The 19,056-nt window shown below is 41.9% G+C and overlaps 1 protein-coding gene across 1 annotated transcript; it reads right to left on the bottom strand.

Moving 5' to 3' along the window:
• Positions 1 to 7,261: 7,261 nt before the first annotated feature.
• On the bottom strand, positions 7,262 to 18,583 carry ythdf2 (YTH N6-methyladenosine RNA binding protein F2). Its single transcript, XM_054796624.1, has 6 exons — positions 18,367 to 18,583; positions 18,097 to 18,121; positions 14,886 to 14,965; positions 13,114 to 14,811; positions 10,787 to 10,843; positions 7,262 to 8,654 (listed from the first exon to the last, which is right to left on the bottom strand). Exons 1-6 carry the CDS (start codon positions 18,391 to 18,393, stop codon positions 8,631 to 8,633), a joined length of 1,911 nt encoding a protein of 636 aa, XP_054652599.1. The 5' UTR covers positions 18,394 to 18,583; the 3' UTR covers positions 7,262 to 8,630.
• Positions 18,584 to 19,056: the final 473 nt, after the last annotated feature.

Below are 19,056 nucleotides of genomic sequence, written 5' to 3'. Positions count from 1 at the left end.
CATTAAGCAACCACTGCGTGTGGATACAATTATGTCCTCTACATGGCCCCTTCAGGGTCATATCAGGTGTGGGATAAATGATCATTGCAAGCCAGTATTCCTATCGTAAACATAGAATAGTGAACTCTGTTTGCGCTAACATGACAACAGATGGATGCATTATGATAATACGGCAGGGAGGGGTGGGCAACCTACGGCACATTGGCCTCATACAGGACGCTGCGGCTGGTCATCTCGTTCTTAAAAAAATACAAAAATACTAACATGGCAAAGAAAAATACTCATAATATCTAATAATGATATATAATGACTGAATTTAGAATAAAAGTGAAATGTCCTGTCAGCAAAAAGGCTGCTCGCTTCCGTTGTAAACCTTTGAGAAGTGAGGCGTCAGATGAAGCGGACATAAAAACAAACAAAAAAAAAAGAAACGAGGGGTGACTCGACGTTGTTAGCGGACCTGTGTGTGTGTGTGTGTGTGTGTGTGTGTGTAAAGAGGAGGCTCGGAAGGAGGGGAAGGGAGGTGGTTTGTTACTGCGGCTGTCCATTTCCCGCGATCAGCTGATGGCTGGGGATGATGGAGCGCTGGCGGGGTCAGGGGTCAAAGCCTTGCATTGTCAGCCCGGGCAGCCCCCCACCCACCTCCACTTCTCCCCAACCCATCTCCCTTGGGGGTTCCCATCCCTTGGCTACCCCCCTCCCAGAAGGCTCCAGCAACATTTTTACATTTATTAACAACAGAATGGCGACCAATGCATTCGCATGCGGACAACGTGCATGCTTTTTCCGCAAGAAACGTCCCTATCGAACTATAAATATACATATATATATATATATGTGTGTGTGTGCGTGCGCGTAGGGGACAAGACAAGTGCACCCATCACCCAAAAGCATCCTACCCCACCCCCACCCCAGTTTTTCCTGTGTAATCCCTGCCAGCTGGCCCTGTTGGCTAATCCCTCTGCACTGATCAGATAGGCCACGCATCTCGTACGGGACAGGGGCAGATAGGGGCGGGACGCACCAATGTATGTGTGCGCAGATGAAGTGGGGGGTGGTGTCGACCAGAAAGCATAAATTGACGCTCTTGCCTTCGCCTCGGCGCAGTGTGTCTGTGCGCGAGCGAGTCGCCTCTTCTTCCTCCTCCTCCTCCATCCCTTTATCTCCTCCTCTTCCCTTGGATGCTCATACATATATACCTTCTTGGCTTATATATGTATCATTTTGGGCTTTTTTCCCCCCCACTTGAATGGATTTTCCCCACATTTTTAAACCACCCCCTACCTTGTTGTGTTTTTTCCCCCCCAACTGCATGCCTGCCTGCCACCCATCCCTTGTTGTCCGCCATCCCTGATCCCGGGCGCCTATCCCGCAAAAAAAAAAACAGAAGCGAGGACCCTTCAAAAACGAGGATGGAACCAGGACCCGAAAGAGGAAATACTGCGGCTCCTCTGCTGTTCCGTTCTGGGATATGACAACATTGTTATTTTTGTAGGTAAATAGAACATAACTGTGACGAGGGTTTAGGGGGAAAAAAAAAGTTTTTAAAAAGTTTCCAGGATGCGAATATTGTTTGCTTATCAATCAAATGCGATATAAGGGCGAGGGGGGGGTGTTGCTATTTATTTATTTAGCGCCTGTTAGCTGCAGAGAGGTGATGGAGAGTGGGAGGAAAGAATGGAGGGAGGAAGGGAGGGGGATGAGGAAGATAACGACACGGCTTTACCAACTGTAAAGATGCGACGCTTAAATCTGTTAAGCGGCGGAGGCTCGGCGAGGGCTGAAGGATGAGCAGCTCGTAAATGTCGTCTGTTTGGTGTGTAGGAATGGAAGCATGTAGCCAGGCTGCTGCTGATGCTGCAACAAAAAAGGTAGCGTCGCTCTATTCTCTCGCTAGATCTAATAGTGTAGATGCTGCTTGCATGTCTCCTCTGTGTGCAATGCTGTGTGGGCAAACTCTACGCTGTGGTGTTTATAGTCGCAGGAAAAAAAAAAAAAAAGCATGTTGCAGTGGGATTAGCATGCACTGCATAGCAGCCTATGGAAGGCGACATCACAGGTGAGGACAGAAGGGAATGTTAAGGACGTGAAAGATAGCGCCTGGGTTTGAGCTCTTTGTGTTCACAGTGGACCTTGATTTAATTTCAATACAATTAAGGCACGCGGTGAATGCCAAGAGAGAAGCCACAGTCTTCGCTCACCTGACGGAACGAACCGGCCATGTATGGCCGCCACAGGACGGAACAAAGGGCGATGATGTGAAGGTTAACAGGCGATGACATAGGGTACATGCACAAGGACGCCTCCAGCCAGGTCTGTGTGATGATGACGGGAGACGTTTAAACAGCCAACAGCCAACAGCACCATAGGCAGCTTAGCTTACCGTAGTCGACCCGGTGGACAAGTGGACGGAGGGATGGCACGGACGGGGGGGGTGCCATGTGGTGACAGCGGGCCAATTCAAACATCAATGTCAGTTTCTGCTTGAACGTTCTCGACGTTGGTCTGTAAAAACAAAACAAAAAACAAGGTTAGAACGCAAGAACATCCAATGCGGAACACGAGCGGACCTAAAAATGCATGCCGGTTTATTTCCATTTTATTTTGTGAAAATGCAGCAGTTATAGAAAGCATGCAACGCCACCTTTTATGTTTGTTTTTTTAAACCATGTTTTCTTTTCTTTCTTTTTTTTAAAATCACAAAATTTGGTGACGCATGTTCGTCTGTCGGATATTCTCCAAATTATATATTATTAAAAATTGTAAAAAAAAAAAAAACGCCAAAATAACTGAAGCAATAAATGCAAACATGGCAAGTGTGTTTTGTTTTCAAGAACAGAGTCTGTAGCTAATTTAAAATATATATTTACAATATATATTCATATAAAGACATGCTTGTGCATTTTTTAGGGTGACTCCTAAGTTCATTGAATTTTTTTTTTGTTTTTTTGTGAAAAAAAAAATCTTAATAAAGAAATCATTTCATGAATCCAATTTGTGGTTCTTGTCTGTTATTAAACCAACCAAAAATACTCACAAAATTAGAGATACATGCTTTGCCTTTCATTGGACATTTAAAAAAAAATAAAAAATACTGTGAATTTAAATGTTTAAATGGGGATTTTTTTACAATCAGAGCACACCGCTTTTTGTTGCCTAAAAATGCTCACAAAATTTGTAGATAATTAAAACATATATACTTATGCATTTTTGGGGTGAATTTCAACATTTCTTCATTGGACTTGGAAAAAAAATCCAAGAATAAATCATTTCATGCACCAAATTGCAGTTTTCAAGTGCAACCCGCCCCCCCCCCCCTAAAAACTACAGCACCACTCAAAGCTTTTTTTTTTCTTTTTTAACTTTACATGCAACATCGTGCCTGCACTTTTTTGGGGGAATGTTAAACGTCACAAACCAATTTCATTCATACACTTTCATGTAGCAATTTTTGGTTTGGTTTTAAATGCGAAAACCCAAAAATCAACGAATGTATTTTTGCACTTCTACACAGTTGCGCCACGACTGATTTACACAAAAGGGAAATGAAAACGATACAGCATACAATGTACATTTGCTCATGCAAAACCAAAAATGGTGGTTTTTAGTGCAGGGGTGGGCAACCTATGGCTCGTGGGCAACGTATGGACCACCAGAACATCTGCTCTGACCAACCAAAACATCAGAGGAACTGTTCTAAAAAGCCAAAACCACTGAAGCCACAAACGCACGTAAAATAAAATGCATTAGTTCAGTGGTACATTCATATACGAAGCATGAAAAAGGTCTCCTGCAACATTTGTGGGTTGCATAACTAGTCCAAACCACCACCAACAGCAAGCAGTTGAGCACTTTTAGTGTAAAGTCAATGCCGGTAAGGCTTGGAAGTGCATTAAAAACCATACTAGAGCACTGCAGCAGCGTTCATGTTTGCATTTTGCCTGATTGCCTTTGAGCATTACACAATGAGGGGCGCGCGTGCAGACACACGCCGCGCACGAGGTCATCAACCGCTTTCAGGCCTCCATCACGCTTGTTGTCTGCGCATTATGCATGTTGGCTCAACTCTCTGTAGAATTGGGACAGCGGGAAGAAATAAAAGGAGGGGAGGAGGGGGGGTGAGTTAATAAGATGCTGGCGTTAGAGAGCAGGTGACGCCATATGTATATATGAACACCCCACCACCACCACCGTACATCATTATGACATATTACTTTGCTAAACAGCACCACTGTTTAAATATATTATACGGGGAAATAACAGTCCACTTCCTGGTCTCTCCTACATACAGTACACCTGCATTTCAAATGCTGCAATATGAACAAATGTCAATATTCTTCATCAAAAATAAAGCATACGAATACTTATTTTACTTTTTATTAACACTATTATCATTTTTTGGTTCAGATCTGGCTTGCGCACACACAAGAGTGAAATAAATCTAATTTACACATGTAAATAGAGGTCGGCGGAGGCGACATGGTGAAGCGTCACTAATGGAAGAAAGAGATGGATGCCTTATGATAATGAAGGCACAATGAAGCACAAGCATGACCTTGCAGCGCGACAGGAATCCACACACACACACGCACACTGTTTTAGCTGGAACAATGCCAGGCAAAATATTTGGGAGATGCTTCTGATATTTAACACCTCTCAAGCAGCCAAATATTAGGAACGGCTCTCAGCATGATGCAATGCAAACTACAAGCACAACAACAGACATAAGAGTGTGATACAGTGAACTTGGATTGGAGCTCATTGGACGCATGTCAGCGATAAGTACGAATATGCCGACATTATGAATAACATCTACTGTATTTGGCAAACCTTGAGATATACTGAGGTATTTGTTCTCAAATCATGTAGGTCATGTCATAAGTCATGTCTATATGTATGAATACAATCAGCAAATAAACACAGAAGTAAATAAAACTACACATAAAATATAAAGGCGACTATAAAATAACAAATAAAACAAAAATATATAAACAAACAAATAAAAATAACAAACAAAATAGCAGGTAAATATAAAATAATGCAACTTAAGCAAATTGTCTAAAATAATAAATATATACAATTAGAATGGATAAAATAATGTGAGCATATTTAGTGCTCTAATAATAGAAATAATGGGAAAATAAAAATAAATATAAAATAAAATAAAAAACAACTTAAAAGAAAAACCAAATGACTAAGTCTTCGTGAAATATTCAACATTTTAAAAAATAATACAAAAAAATGTATCAATAAAAATAAAAACTACATTAATTTTTAAAAACAAAAAAACTTAAATTACATAATTTAAAACAAATTAAAAAATAAAAAAAACACCTACAACAAATGTATGTAAAGAAAAGACTATAATCTAAAATAATAATACATAAAATACAGACGTTTAAAAAAACTATGACATATATAAAATAAAACCAAATAAAATAAAATAGATAAAACAATGACAAATCTAAACTATAAATACTAAATATATAAAAAAATATGTAAATAAAAATATACAATACATGTGTACATTCAATTTACTGATTTGTACATGACATGAGCAAATCTAAGAAAATACAATACAACGTCAACTACAATAAAATCGAAATAAAAAAATATAGAAAATATAGAAAATATGAAAATAAAACAGTATGCCAATATAAAAGATACAAATATATTATGGAAGTATGGTAACATTAATGGTGGAGCCAAAGTGAATTAATGAATGTCCCTTAATTCCATTCACTCATACTTAATAAATGAAAACAATATGTATATATAGCATTACGTTTGTAAATGAACAAGCAAGCTTGCACAAAATTTCTCTTCTTCAGCCTGCAGGTTACTTAATTCATTTTATGTGTCCATCCCCCAAAAAGGCTCCCAGTTTCCACCCAGCTGACCATCATTCATTCTCCAGCCGTCCACTTTCTCCCTAACGGCCTCATCACCTCCCCGTTTCTTCTGTCCTCCATGTCATCCCCCTCTATAGTCTTGTTTCTCTTCCTTTTCTTTTTTTTTTTGAAAATGCTCTTTACAGGCCTTCATTTGCATCCAGGAGGAGCTAAAAAGGAGTCCCTGGAGACACCCAGATAAGAGTCATGGGGGAGAGACCCTCCAGGCTGCGTGCCTTTTCCACGCACACGCGACACGTGCCGTCGCCCCCTCCCTCTCTCCTCCAAACCCATACACAGTAACACACACACACACACACACACACACACACATCAGTTGTCATCGTGAGTCCTCAACCAACCCCTGCATCTAAAAGTAAAAACACCACCACTAAAACTTACCTAAAGCGTGAAAAATACACAGTGGTAATTCAACGTGAACCAGGAAGTACGTGTGACACGTGCCAACAACACGCTTATCATCTTAAAGGGCCACCCCCCAAAAGAAAAACAGCCAAATTTGACTCTCCTCTATTACTTGGATCAGCAAAGTACTAAAGTGACTTTTACAACACACATCAACAATTGCACTTAAAACATTGTAATAGCATATTTTAGTGTTGTGACGTGTTGTTTAAATTGTCGGCTAAACAGTGGTTAAACATTAGCTAGCTAACAAACGCCGTCAACCCGGAATTACGGTGGCCTTCAAGGGTCAAACCGCTCCACTTTTAAAGAATAGAACTTTATATGAACGTCACATACATTGTTTTTTTAAACGACTGTACCTTATACTTAAAATGTTGAACCAATATCACAAAAATAAAAAAAGCCAAATACGAACCAATATCACAAAAATAAAAAAAAGCCAAATACACATCGCCCCATGCATTGGGTTTACAGTAAAGAAATTGTATGCCTGCACATACTCGCACAAAGTAACAAATATGAGGCTTTATTCCAACCAATTGTCCAACTACTATTTTTTAACGCTAATAAATTGTTATTGTATGTGTTTTTAAAGTAGGATTTGGCGTAACTATAGTTATCTAGTGGTAAATAATGGCTACTGAAGATGCTGAAGAGTGAGTTGATAAGTTTTTTGGTACTGCACCGCCCTCTGGTGGCCACAGCGATAATTACACTATGGAATAAAATGGCGGACGTGTTGATTTTTTGGTCTGAGTGCAATCAAACAAGCAGCAAAGACAGTAAAGTCGGGTGTGTATTTTTTGTAATCTCCATGTAGAGTATCTAAAGGACATAAATCACCCTTTACTTAAAAAAAACACAACTATTTAGATATGTTATCCACCTGAGCAAAAACAAATGACTTGTATTTTCTTGTGGAAAAACCAAACGAGGCAAGCCTTTGTGGAGCATCTTTATTATGCCACAAATAAAAGCCAGTAGTTCTGAAAGAGGACTTTGCATGTTTTTTTGTTGTTTAAACTCCCCAAAATGACATTCTGGGGGAAAAAAAACAATAGTATTATAAACTAATTTGGCTTGAGCAGTCAGAAATGGGGGGGAAAAATGGGAGTGTAGAAGACGGTCCAAGTTAGTAGATTAGAGAAGACGTGGAAGGTTAAAAGTGGTGAAAATGATGGCAAAGGGGTGGTTGAAATATTAAAGTTAAGACACATTCTTCATTTAAGGGCGAGATGATTACAAATGTGTGACAAAGTGAAACAAGGGGAATGCACACCATCTCTGCTTAATATACCACATTTATTTGGAACTTTTGAACCGATTAATAGAAAGAGCGGCGGGCAAGGCCACTCGCATCACTGTCGTTAGAAAAGGGCGAAAGAAAAACAAAACAAAATGAAAGCAGTCCATTTCAACAATGAATAATGTGTCCAAGAGAAAGGAACAAGGTGGGGTAAATGAACTCCAATGAAGACTGCGAGTTAGACGGGCCCCATAAAAATGATACCGACAGCAAGGCTCAACTTAATTCTTTCTTACTCTTGAACCCTTTTTTGCTTCTTCTTACGCTTCCTTTGTGAGATCCTCCGCACGTCCCCCCACGAACCATCCAACACATGCAAAACCAAAATAGCGGGCTTCTCAGAGAGAAAGAGAGAGTGAGAGAAAGAGAGAAAGGACACAAAAAACAAACAAAAAAACATGGCCGATATTTAAGAACATGGTTCTGGAACATAGTGTCGTCTTTTAATAAAGAGCCGCTGTGTCCAGGTTGTCCTCAGAAGGCATGGTGCACACAGAAAGTGGGAGCGGCAGCCCATTTCTGACATTAGGACACCATTAACATGAACATCTATGTGAGTTCTTGTGACAATTACAGACTTGCTCTTTGATTAAAAAAAAAAAAAAAAAAAAAAAAAAAAGACCAGGATGATCCTTTTGCTTTAAAAAAAATGAAGGGGAAGCATACGCAGTGGAATGGGGTGGGGCAAAAAAAAAAAAAAAAAAAAAAAGCTCAGCTAAGGATGCTATGCGTTAAGTTGTAGTCCTAGGAATAATTGTTTCTTCTTTTTTTTTATTACTACAAGTTCGAAGTCTTCAAAGTCAAAAGAAATCAAGGAAGTCTTCATTTGTGTTTTTTCCCCCTCTTCTCTTGTCCTTGGTTAATTCTTCACCCCGTTTTAGAATTTCTTAGAGAGATGCAGATGTATTGATGCAAATGGGTGGGTGGGGTGGGGGGCAGGGCAGGGCAAAAGGGAGAGGGAGGTGGTGGGGGCCTTTGCAGTCTTTTGACAAAAGCACCAACTGTTACTTGATTCGTCCTTGGCGATCCTACGAGGCAAAGGAAAGAAAGTACAAAATATTACCAATAAATAAAAATCTCATTTCGGAAACGGACAAGAATTGTCAGGTAAATTGTGTCTCAAGTTACACAAAAACTTGGTTGAACCATGAGTATTAACTCCAAGAGTGATATTCTTTTAGCTTTTGTTTGTTTTGGATGCCACCACAGAAGGCTAGCAGTGAAGGCAAAGATAAAGTGTAATGATAACCACAGAAGCAGAAAAGGACCGTGTTATGTAACATGTCTCTATGCTGGCTCTTTCGTACAAAATGGTGAGGTCACACTGTCAAACACATTTAAGTCAATGACCCTCCGACTGGCTGATTCATGTCAACATAAGCAGTTGCCGACAAAATCCGAACTAGCCACTGCTTTGACATTTACCTGCGACTTTCACCAGAGAAATCGCTTTCTTCCATTTGTGCATATTTTTATTTGGATTCATCTCTAATATATTTTATACAGAGCCATCGGCCTGGGTCACGAGGGTAGCGGTCTCAGTAGGGTGTTCCCAGGCCCGCTGTGAGACATAATCCCTCCAGCGTGCCCTCGGTCTGCCCCGGGCCTTCTACTGGCTGAGCATGCCTGGAACACCTCACCAGGGAGGTGTCCAGGGGGCATCTGGACTAGATGCCCGAGTCTCCTTAACTGGCTCCTCTCGATGTGAAGGAGCAGCAGCTCTACTCTGTGCTCCTCCCGAATGACCGAGTTCCTCACCACCTCTCTTAGGGTGAGTCCAGCAATTTTCTGGTCACGACCCAAAGCTCATGAACTTAGGTGAGAGTGGGAACATAGATCAACCGCTAAATGGAGAGCTTAGCCTTCCGGCTCAGCTTTCTCTTCACCACCACGGCCCAGTACAGCGGCCGCACTGCTGCAGACTGTTTTTCAAACCGTCTGTTGATCTCACGCTCTAACTTTCCCACACTTGTGAACAAGACCCCGAGATACCTAAACTCCTCCACCTGGGGTAGAACCTCACTCCCAACCCGAAGGGTGCAATCTACCCTTTTCGAACAGAGAACCATGGCCTCAGATTAGGAGGTGCCGAGTCTCATCCCAGAAGCTTCACAATAAGCTGTGAACTGCCCCGGTGCTGTTGAGGCCATCAGGACCACATCATATGCAAATTGATGAGCTCACGACAGGCAACCCAATTGGCACTACGCATGCGCAAACTATGTCATCAGTAGACCTATTTTATGGTAGTTCCAGATCGTGCACATGCATCAGGCAACCAGATATGTACCATGCATGTGCAATACAAGTCACTCTCCCATGCCCAAAAAACATTTAGGAGTCAAGAAACAACAGAATTCATTTTTTTTTCCCCAGAATATCTTATTCATTTTGCAAAGTGGAGAAATTATAAGACAGTTTCCTTGTGTGATAAATCATTTAAAAGTTGTTCTTTTTTCCCCAGCACTGAAAAAACTACCAACGATTAGCAAGACATGTTGGGATGGATAGTATTTCTCAGTTGAGAAGAAAACTGTAGCTGCTGGTACGCGGACAAATCCATCTTTGCACCCAGCTTACGATCGCTTACAGTCAAATATCACATCACTTTGGTTTTGTTTTATATTTGTTCATTACATCTGTGCATCCAATCATGGTATAACAAAAGGTACATTTTTTGGACAAGTATGACAAGAATAGCTCGTAAGAGTTCAATTTAAGAGCCGATATCCTGCAAATTCCATGGTTTTTTTCCATAGTAACCAAAATCACTTAAGTTCTAACAACAGCGACAGCATTATTTTTGTTATCATATTTGTCCAAACAAATGCCCCTTTAGCTGTACCAGGCTTTAAAATGAACAAGAAACTGAAGAAAAAAAAAAAGAGTGGTCTCATTTTTTCCATGACTGCATTTATGTACAGCAGTTGTATATGAGGTGTGTCGCCGGGATGCATGGATAGAGAGTTTACTGCGTCCTTTCAGATTTAATTGCATCAGGGACGCAACTTTGACACTTCTCACAGTTCAAGTTACGTTAATTAAAACACTGCCTATACAGTTTAATGTTTAATGACGGCAACAGTTCAGGGGGAAAATCGTTATCGTATTAAAATGTGTACAGTGAACGTCATTGACATGAGGATGGTGTGTGGTTTACCTGCAGCCTGTAATGACTCCTGTTGCTGGGATATGGCTCGCTGCCTTGGACCTCCACCTGCCACAAACAAACACTGAGTGAAAACTAAGGACATTTCAAACCCATCCAGATTGTATAACGGCACGGCGCTCAGTACGAGTCAGTCAATTCCGCAGTAATATTTTGTAGCGCATGTTAACTTTAAATAAATACACAAGTTGTAGTTGTTAGTCACACAGCTTGTAAGATATAGCTAATATACACGCATACTTAATTATGGCTCTCATAACATCCCATATAAAACTCCCAGTCCATCTGCCAGTCACATGTTTAAACATTAAATGGCATACGATGTCGCATACATTACATAACACGTTGGAAATGCTTCAAGCATACGCATGTCAACATGTCAGATAGTTTTTTCAGATTTCAAAATAACCCGAAATTGAACACAACACAGTATCTTCAAGGAACATAATTCTGCCGTTACAAAAAGATAAGGCAATCATTTACCAAATGTTCTTATCAGCTAAAAAAAATAAAAAATAAAATAAATTTTAAAAAGTCTGTCAAATGTGTGAAAATGATGTCTTGCACTACTTGCTTGCAACCAGCAGAAGCTCTATTGATTCAACTTGTTTGCTATGAAAGAACATGCCTGTTATTGGAAGTAGACGCACATCCATGCTATGACAACATTTCCGGGCAGCATTATTCTAAACATTATATATCAAAATAATAGCGTAATCAGTAGAACATAAATGTACTTTTTACAGTGCAAAAATATCAATAGATTGTATTGATGGCATTAGATGTGCTTGGAATGTTAGTTTTAAGTTATGTTAGAGCCTTTGGTACAGGACATTTTTATTCAGCATTAAATATAAAGCAAAATTCCAGTTTTGACGACAAAATCCTAAGAGCGCTTGTCTGCTTTGTGCTACTCTATCCTAGCAAGCACTGAAAAGATACTTTCAAGAATACACAATTGCTTTCTGTGGAACTTCAGTGACTCTTTACGGGTGGTACTCTGTCTACGGCGTTCAAAGTTTCGCCATTTTGTGGTATGTACACACTGCCAAAAATGAATATTGTACAAAAAGAAAAATAACTACTTGTGTATGCGTATGCAGTGGAGTAATTCATAGGCGGATGAATACATTGTAGGACTGGTGGAGTAACATGCAGTCGCGTCGTTACACTACATCACTTTTGCTCTTTTTAGTTAACTATTTAAGTTTACTCTCCAGCGCATAAAAGTGAAAGTGCAATTGAAATAAGGCATTATAAGACACTCAGTGGAGAAATCAACATTGGTTGCACGCCCAGTCCAACCTGCTGAAATGTGGCGCCAATCATGAAAGATAAAGATGGTATCTTTGAACAAGTGAAAGGACCTGCTCCTATCAAACGGGACAGTAACAGCCTAAACAGCAGTTTGGGCTCATTGAGAACACCCGTTCCCAGTATGCAGGACACCACAGGGATAAAAGAAAATGTTCTTATTACGGTTTCATTTAATTCTTGTATTTTGTGTTTTATGTCTTCCATGTGTTCTGCGTACAGTGTGCTATATGATCTGACTTTCACCAAAACGTGACCTACAACAGTCTAGGAACGGAACGGAACCTGAGGATTACTTGTAACTAACCTTAAGAATACACCAGTAAAAAAAGTACAACAGAATGTTCCTTATCCCCACTTTGAGCAGAAAAATGCCTGCTTTTTAAAAAAAAGAAAAAAATATATATATTTTTTTAAAAGGTTCCATTATCAACTTTAGAGTGAAGTGCACAGTGTAGAGCCATTCCTACTTTTCATTCATAGCCTGTTAGCATTTCAAGCAAAGGTAATACACAAGAGTAATAGCATTACAGGTGAAAAAACATGCGGGAGTGGGACTCGACTGAAATACTGATCCAAATTGGAAATGCTATCACAGTAAAAATACAAATAAAAACACAGGTACTGAGAGTTTTTCTGGGCCTAAACGGTTTCGTCAAGCATGTGCACGCATTTATAAATGTAGAAAAACAACTACTCAGCAGAGCACCAAACTGACGGCTTGTCTTGGAATCGCTTACATTATACATTTTTACAACTAAATTCAGACATGTGGTTCATTTGTTGATAGCAGGTATTGGAACATTGACAAAACAGGTGTGTTTTAGTGCATAGGGTTTCCTCTAAGCTAGTAGAGGTGCTAGGGATAAATTAAATCTCCTGATGAAGAGTATTGGTGGTCTGTTCCCAGTTAAATACAGGGTGACTTGTACACTGTACTTGCTGGCTAATAATATTCAAATCACTTTTTTCCCCTCTCAGATGAAGATCTGATTTAACGTTACCTTTTTCACACACTCCTCCTCTTCCTGGCGCTTCTCGTAGTGTGAAAAGTCGTCAAAGATGGAGGTGGTGTGTTTATATCCAGCGATGATCTTGAGCACCTGCCGGGCCTTGTCCAGAGGCACCTCCTGTGTGTCCCGAGAGTTGGTCACTGGCTTGTTTTCGTTGTTCTCCAGTCGGATGTGTCTCAGCTGACTGTTGGGAACGTCTTTTACAAAGATCCAGCGCACGTCAAAACGCCCCTTCCACTTGTCCTGCGACCACACGCCGGCAGACGTGTTGTAGTCCACGGGCGAGCGCATCTCCGCCACACCACAGAAGTGTCCGCTTCCGTTGACGCTGAACAGGAGGTAGAGTGGCCCCTTGGCGCACAGCGAGCGGTAGGCGCCGTCCAGCCTCTTGTTGCCGTGCTCCGTGCTGCACCAAATGTTGTACTTGATGGAGCGGTGGATGTCGTCCTCTGAGTAGCTCTTGATGATGAACACCCGGCCCTGCTTGGGGTTCCAGTCAAAGTCCTTGGGGTTGTAGTTGTTGACCATCCGCAACTTTTCTAAGACTGGGTGAGGCTCAGAGGGGACTCCAGGAACTATGCCCACCCCGGAGGAGGAGGGAGGCGACTGACCCGTACCAGTCCCACCGGCATCCCCGAATCCATTTGCCCGGTTCCGTGGAGGCACCCAACGAGTGGGCTGAGCAGCCTGCTGCTGCTGACTTGGGGGAGGTGGGGGGCCCTGGGAAAGAGGCTGCTGGGGCATTTGAGCCATACCAGGCTGCCCGCCAGGTGGGAGTTGATGCTGCCCCAGCTGGGAAACGGGGGCTACCAGCTGTCCGTTGCTGAGGGGCATCTGTGGGTTTCCTGCCGCCATAGATCCAGGCTGGGGGGAAGCCTGATTGGGTGGTTGCCCATTACTGGGAATCGGGGGCACCTGCTGAGGCGTTACAGCTTTGGGCATGGTACCCTTGTTGTCCCAAGTGCCGATGTCCATGTTGTGTTTAATGGGCGGAGGAGGCAAATTGGCCCCGGCCATGCCCCCCTTGGTTTTCAGCTTGGGTTGAGGCTTGGCTGGCTTGCTGGCAATGTCTGCCCAGGAGGCAGGCTTGGCGGGTGCAATCGAAACAGGGGGCATGCTTGGGGGTCCTACAGATGACACTGGGCCAAGAGGACCCCCTCCAGGTAAGCCAGAACCAACCACCTTAGGAGCCATGTCCCCGTTACCACCAGGAGCGGCACCCCCAATCTTTAACCCGGCCATGCCCTGGTCGAGGCTGTTCATACCAGGAGCCTTGTTTAGGGGTTCATTGGTAGCAGGCGCAAAAGGGGACTGTCCATCAATCATGGCCCCTCCGAGTGAGCTGGGAGCATAGGCATAGCTGCTGCTGTAGCCAGAGCTCTGCGGCGTCCCTGACTGTCCCTGAGAACTGCTATTCCCCCACGCCGAGAAGTCGATGCCGCTCGGGAAGAAGTTGAAGCCGTGCTGTCCCAGGAAGGGGTTGCTCCCCAAGGGGCCTGGCTGGCCAAACATGGCATCCGGGAGGTAGTGGGGCTCCCCGTTGCTCAGCTGTCCATAAGAGGCCAGGTAAGACATAGGAGGGTCCCCGCCTGTGGACCATGCTGCCTCGTTGAGGGAGTAGGAAAATCCTATGGAGGGGCTGTAGTAGCTGGGCATGTAGGAGTCCGACATGGCCGTATAGGCATTGCTCTGGATGGAGAAAAAGTGTTTCAGTCACGTGAGCACAAAATCAAACATGTTCTCTGTTTTCTCACAGCGTTTACCTGTCTGGCCTGAGTATTCAGATAAGGCTCGAACTCATCGTCATTCAAAGAATCCTTTTGGGTCACAGCTCCGTTTTGCACTGCAAAGGAAGAAAATTAATGTACACATACGCAAGTGGCCATGCTCATCAGACTGATGAGCTTTTACAGCAGAACACAGAAATAGCCCACATTGTTACGTCATGCGATTATTCACATTGGTGTCTTCAATTAAGGGTGCACAGCAGGGCTATTCAACTGGTGGCCCACGGGCCAAATCCAACTACAGTTCAGTTCAAAAGTTGGGAGGATATGCCAGAACCACGTCATAGACTATCGGACTATATTTTTTCCCCCACAGTGGGTTCTTTAAGATTAGCAGCATGCTCTTGTCATATAGACAATCTTTGACTGGCATTTTTGTAGTATGTCTTGAAGATCAGAAGCAGGCTCCTGACTTTAGAGTATCTTTGACAAGCAGTTTTGCAGTACGTCTTTAAGAACAAGCACGTGATGCTGACATTTAGAGGATCTTTGACTAGGGTTTTTGCAGCAGGTCCTTAACAGCAGAGCACTCCTGTAGTGTAGAAGGTCTTCCGCTTTTGCACGAGGTCCTTATAAACAAGGCGATCCTGTTATATAGAGGATCTTTGTATATCACCATTACCCAACTATGTTCTGCTGTATTTTATATGTCCATGCTATGTCTAATTACTACTAAACTAACTACTAACTCGTCATTCTTGTGAGTTAATTGTCAGTACTCACCCATTATCCAACTATGTTCTGTTATGTCTATTTCATGCATATTACTATGGTTGCCATATGTAGTAGTTACAGTAACAAGAATTTGGACTATTTCATCACATTATTACCTGATCATTTTCCTATGTATTTCAACCCGCAAGGAGTGCATTTGGAACACAGGAAGTGAACAAATGTATTGCAATTGATGTAAAACGGATGGGGGCTAGGATTAAATAAGCTTTGCTTTTTCCTACTCCTCCTGGACATGTAGAACTATAAATTGTAATATGTGAGGTATTCCAATGTAACTTGTATGCATGTTCAAATAAATTAAACAATTACCATTTATACCCTAGGGGTGTAACAATACGTGTATCTGTATCAAACCGTTCAATACACCTGTAGACCGAACCATGACCCCTGCACCAAACAATACGCAGTTTCATGTTTATTTGATCAACTTCTGACGGCGCTCTGTGCTGAAAGCGCAGTGTATCTGCGATCAACTTCTCTGGCCTGGGTTGCATTGTCAAGCAGAGCCACTGAGCTCTGCCTCCCACATTTATACCATGCTGAAAATGTTGAAAAATGAGACAAATGTCAGCAATTTCAACAAAATTCAAATGAAAAAGGCAAGGTAATTTATTTTTTTGTATCGAAAAAAGGTCAAACCATAGCACCACTAATACACACACACACGTATATGTATATATATATACAAAGACAAAGCTCTTGCAACTTCTTGTAACATGTCTTTTGCTCTATTGTTCCCATTTTTTGCAGTTTATTTGATTTGATTTCATTTTATTTTATTTTCGCACATGGCCCCTGGGCCGCATTTTGGACCCCCCCTGCTTTTATAGCTCTTTGTGATGGGATGTTAAGTCAGTGAGCAACCACAACTCTCACCAACATTCAGCTTATTGGTTTTCTTCTTTGCATCCAATTGGTGGTAATTAAAAGAGTGGAGTCTTATTGCAGCTGGAAATGATTGATGCCTGTCATTGTTATTGCAAATGTTGATTCAAAAGCAGAAGTGTTTGGAGGTGGGCTCTGAAGCCCTCTGAACAAGTCATATACACACAGAAAATGTGTAAGAAGGAGAGGTTCCGCAGGTCCTTCATACCGACCGCTGTCAGGCTCTACAACACCTGTACCACCTGAACCATGTTGTAGTCAATATGTATTCTTTACACTGTATTCTTTACTTGCGTATCTTGCTTGCTGCTGTAACAAGTGAATTTCCCCGCTGTGGGATAAATAAAGTACAAATACAATACAAATTATGTTTTAAAGCGGACCAATCACAGCCTTTCTAGGTTATAGTTGTCTTTGGAGGTGCAGGTCACGGTACACATCGTTTGCTGGGAGAGGAGCGAGCCGGAGTAGCCTCCACACTGAAGCATAATCCAGGTTTTAAAGACTGAACTCAAAACTAAAACCGGTGAAATACAAGAAAATGAGTACCTGGAAAGCGTACAAGCGTATTCAAGGGTCAAAATGTGTGCAGAGTACAAAAAATGTGTAGATGTTAGCAGGTCTGCTCGTCACATTGAGAAACTTTGATTAGCTTTTCTGCAGGAGGACCGTGCACCAGGACACTTCTGTCATTTAGAGGATTTAGAAGATGACTGGCGATTTTGTTATACCCATCATGTACAAGATCTTTGACTATCGTTAACACTTCTCGTTTTAATTTATGACTGGTTTTATTGGGACTACATAAGCCACTTGTGGTAATGTGAAAATATAAGACAGCCATGCACTGACGTCATATGTAAAATAAAAATATTAGTGAGGGTCCTCGGTATATTGTGAGCATTAAATTACGCCATATATTAAGGAGCATCAGGCAGTGTTGAGTTATTAGATTCTATTCTTCTCCGTACTGTCATAGTTGACATGCAGTAAGGTTTACAAGTACGAGAGAAAGCAAAAAAAATCTATAGAACAGGTGAGTTTTGTTTATTGTTGCAGGGTTGGTTACCGAGAGTAAGGGCAATATAGAAGACGTGTCATTTGGGGTTAACCTAGCAACCACTAGCTGCTAGCAGCCCATTTAATGAGCGCCAATGCTGCCTTCAACATGACGAACTTTGCTAACGTTAGCCCACCGTGCTGGCTTGGCACCTGTGGCTTTAATGCTACAATAAACCCGTTTTAACAGAGGTGTTTGAGAGCGAATACAAAATATTGCAAAACATGACGCATGTTAGCTAAAGGAAAATGACTCATATATGCATCATGTAGCCAACTTTTGCTAGCCGTGGGAACCTCCGCTTTACTCCGAAGCGTGTAGTCAGCCGCCTATAGGTTCACTAAAGCACCAGGGATGTTTTCGTTCCGTTAAAAAACACTATTTAATGACAATATAAGCTGCTATGTGTTTCTGCAGTAATTTAAGCAGGTGTTTTCACACACGCGAGGGGTTTTCAAAGCTCAGCGCACGTTGTAGAGCTTTCAAGTGGGGTTTGTGCTCGCTTACCTTTATTTCCTTGGCCTTTCGGTCTCTGGATTGGGTCCAGGTGATTCATGAAGGTTTGATTTATGAGAAGAGAGGAAGGGGAAAAAATGATGAAGAGATGATAGCTTTTGGAGCAGTCAGTTCCCTTTAGCAGGTGGTCAGGGCCTACTTGCACTACTTAGCCACAGCCGCTGCCTCTTTTGAGCTAAGCTAACCCTCGCTAGCCGCCGCTGCGCGATGCTCTGACAAATATGGCCTCTCGGTAAATGTTCACAAAATACCTCTCTTTACCTGTTCGAGAAGGCTGCTGGCTGACATGTCTTTCCCCCGGCAGACTGCGTAAACGTATTTACAGCTAAATTAAACGCGGCAGGGTGGTGAACTGGTATAGCGAGTGGAAGATTTCAGTCAAGCGCCCCTATCTGCCTACAGAGCCTGGTTGTCTACACAATGGCGGGCTGCACTTTGCTTGACAGACTTCTCAACATGGCTGGGCGGCCTCGTCAGCCCTCCATCACATTTTATTAACTACGGACCAGCGCCACCAAGCGGTGCGGCGGAATTGGCAAATAGGTACAATAATGATGCAAGTAATCTCTCAAAAAAGCAATGCAATTTTTTGTCACATTTAGTTTTAATAAAAAAAAAATGTATTAATTATGTTTATTTTCCTTACATTAAAATGTCTAAACAATAGTTCTGTGCCATATTGTTTTCACCCAAGCCTCATGATATTATCACACAACTCCCCTTGTATTTGACCTCATACAGTAAATACTGTACATGTATGTTGGCGACAGAAACGCCATCCATCTATTTTCTATGCTGCTTATAGTCGCTGGCGTCGCGAGATATTAGTGATGGAAAGTTTGCTTTAAATATATTCAAGGGACTACTGTATGAAAAAACCTCCACTAAAAATGTCATTTGATTGTGAACTTTTCTTGGTTTTGTCATTTTGTAAATTTAATTTCACACTTT

The sequence above is a fragment of the Dunckerocampus dactyliophorus genome, chromosome 13 (genome assembly GCF_027744805.1).
Source record: "Dunckerocampus dactyliophorus isolate RoL2022-P2 chromosome 13, RoL_Ddac_1.1, whole genome shotgun sequence".
NCBI lineage: Eukaryota > Metazoa > Chordata > Actinopteri > Syngnathiformes > Syngnathidae > Dunckerocampus > Dunckerocampus dactyliophorus.
The sequence above is the reverse complement of the archived record's forward strand: the minus strand, read 5'-3'. Positions and strand labels throughout refer to the sequence as shown.

What these genes read in the sequence shown, in the direction of transcription:
- ythdf2 (XM_054796624.1), bottom strand. Translation starts at nt 18,393, where the DNA reads ATGTCAGCCAGCAGCCTTCTCGAACAG. An exon ending in TGAATACTCAGGCCAGACAG is followed by an intron (nt 14,812 to 14,885) that starts GTAAACGCTGTG and finishes TTCTCCATCCAG; the next exon opens with AGCAATGCCTATACGGCCAT. An exon ending in AGGAGGAGTGTGTGAAAAAG is followed by an intron (nt 10,844 to 13,113) that starts GTAACGTTAAAT and finishes TGTTTGTGGCAG; the next exon opens with GTGGAGGTCCAAGGCAGCGA.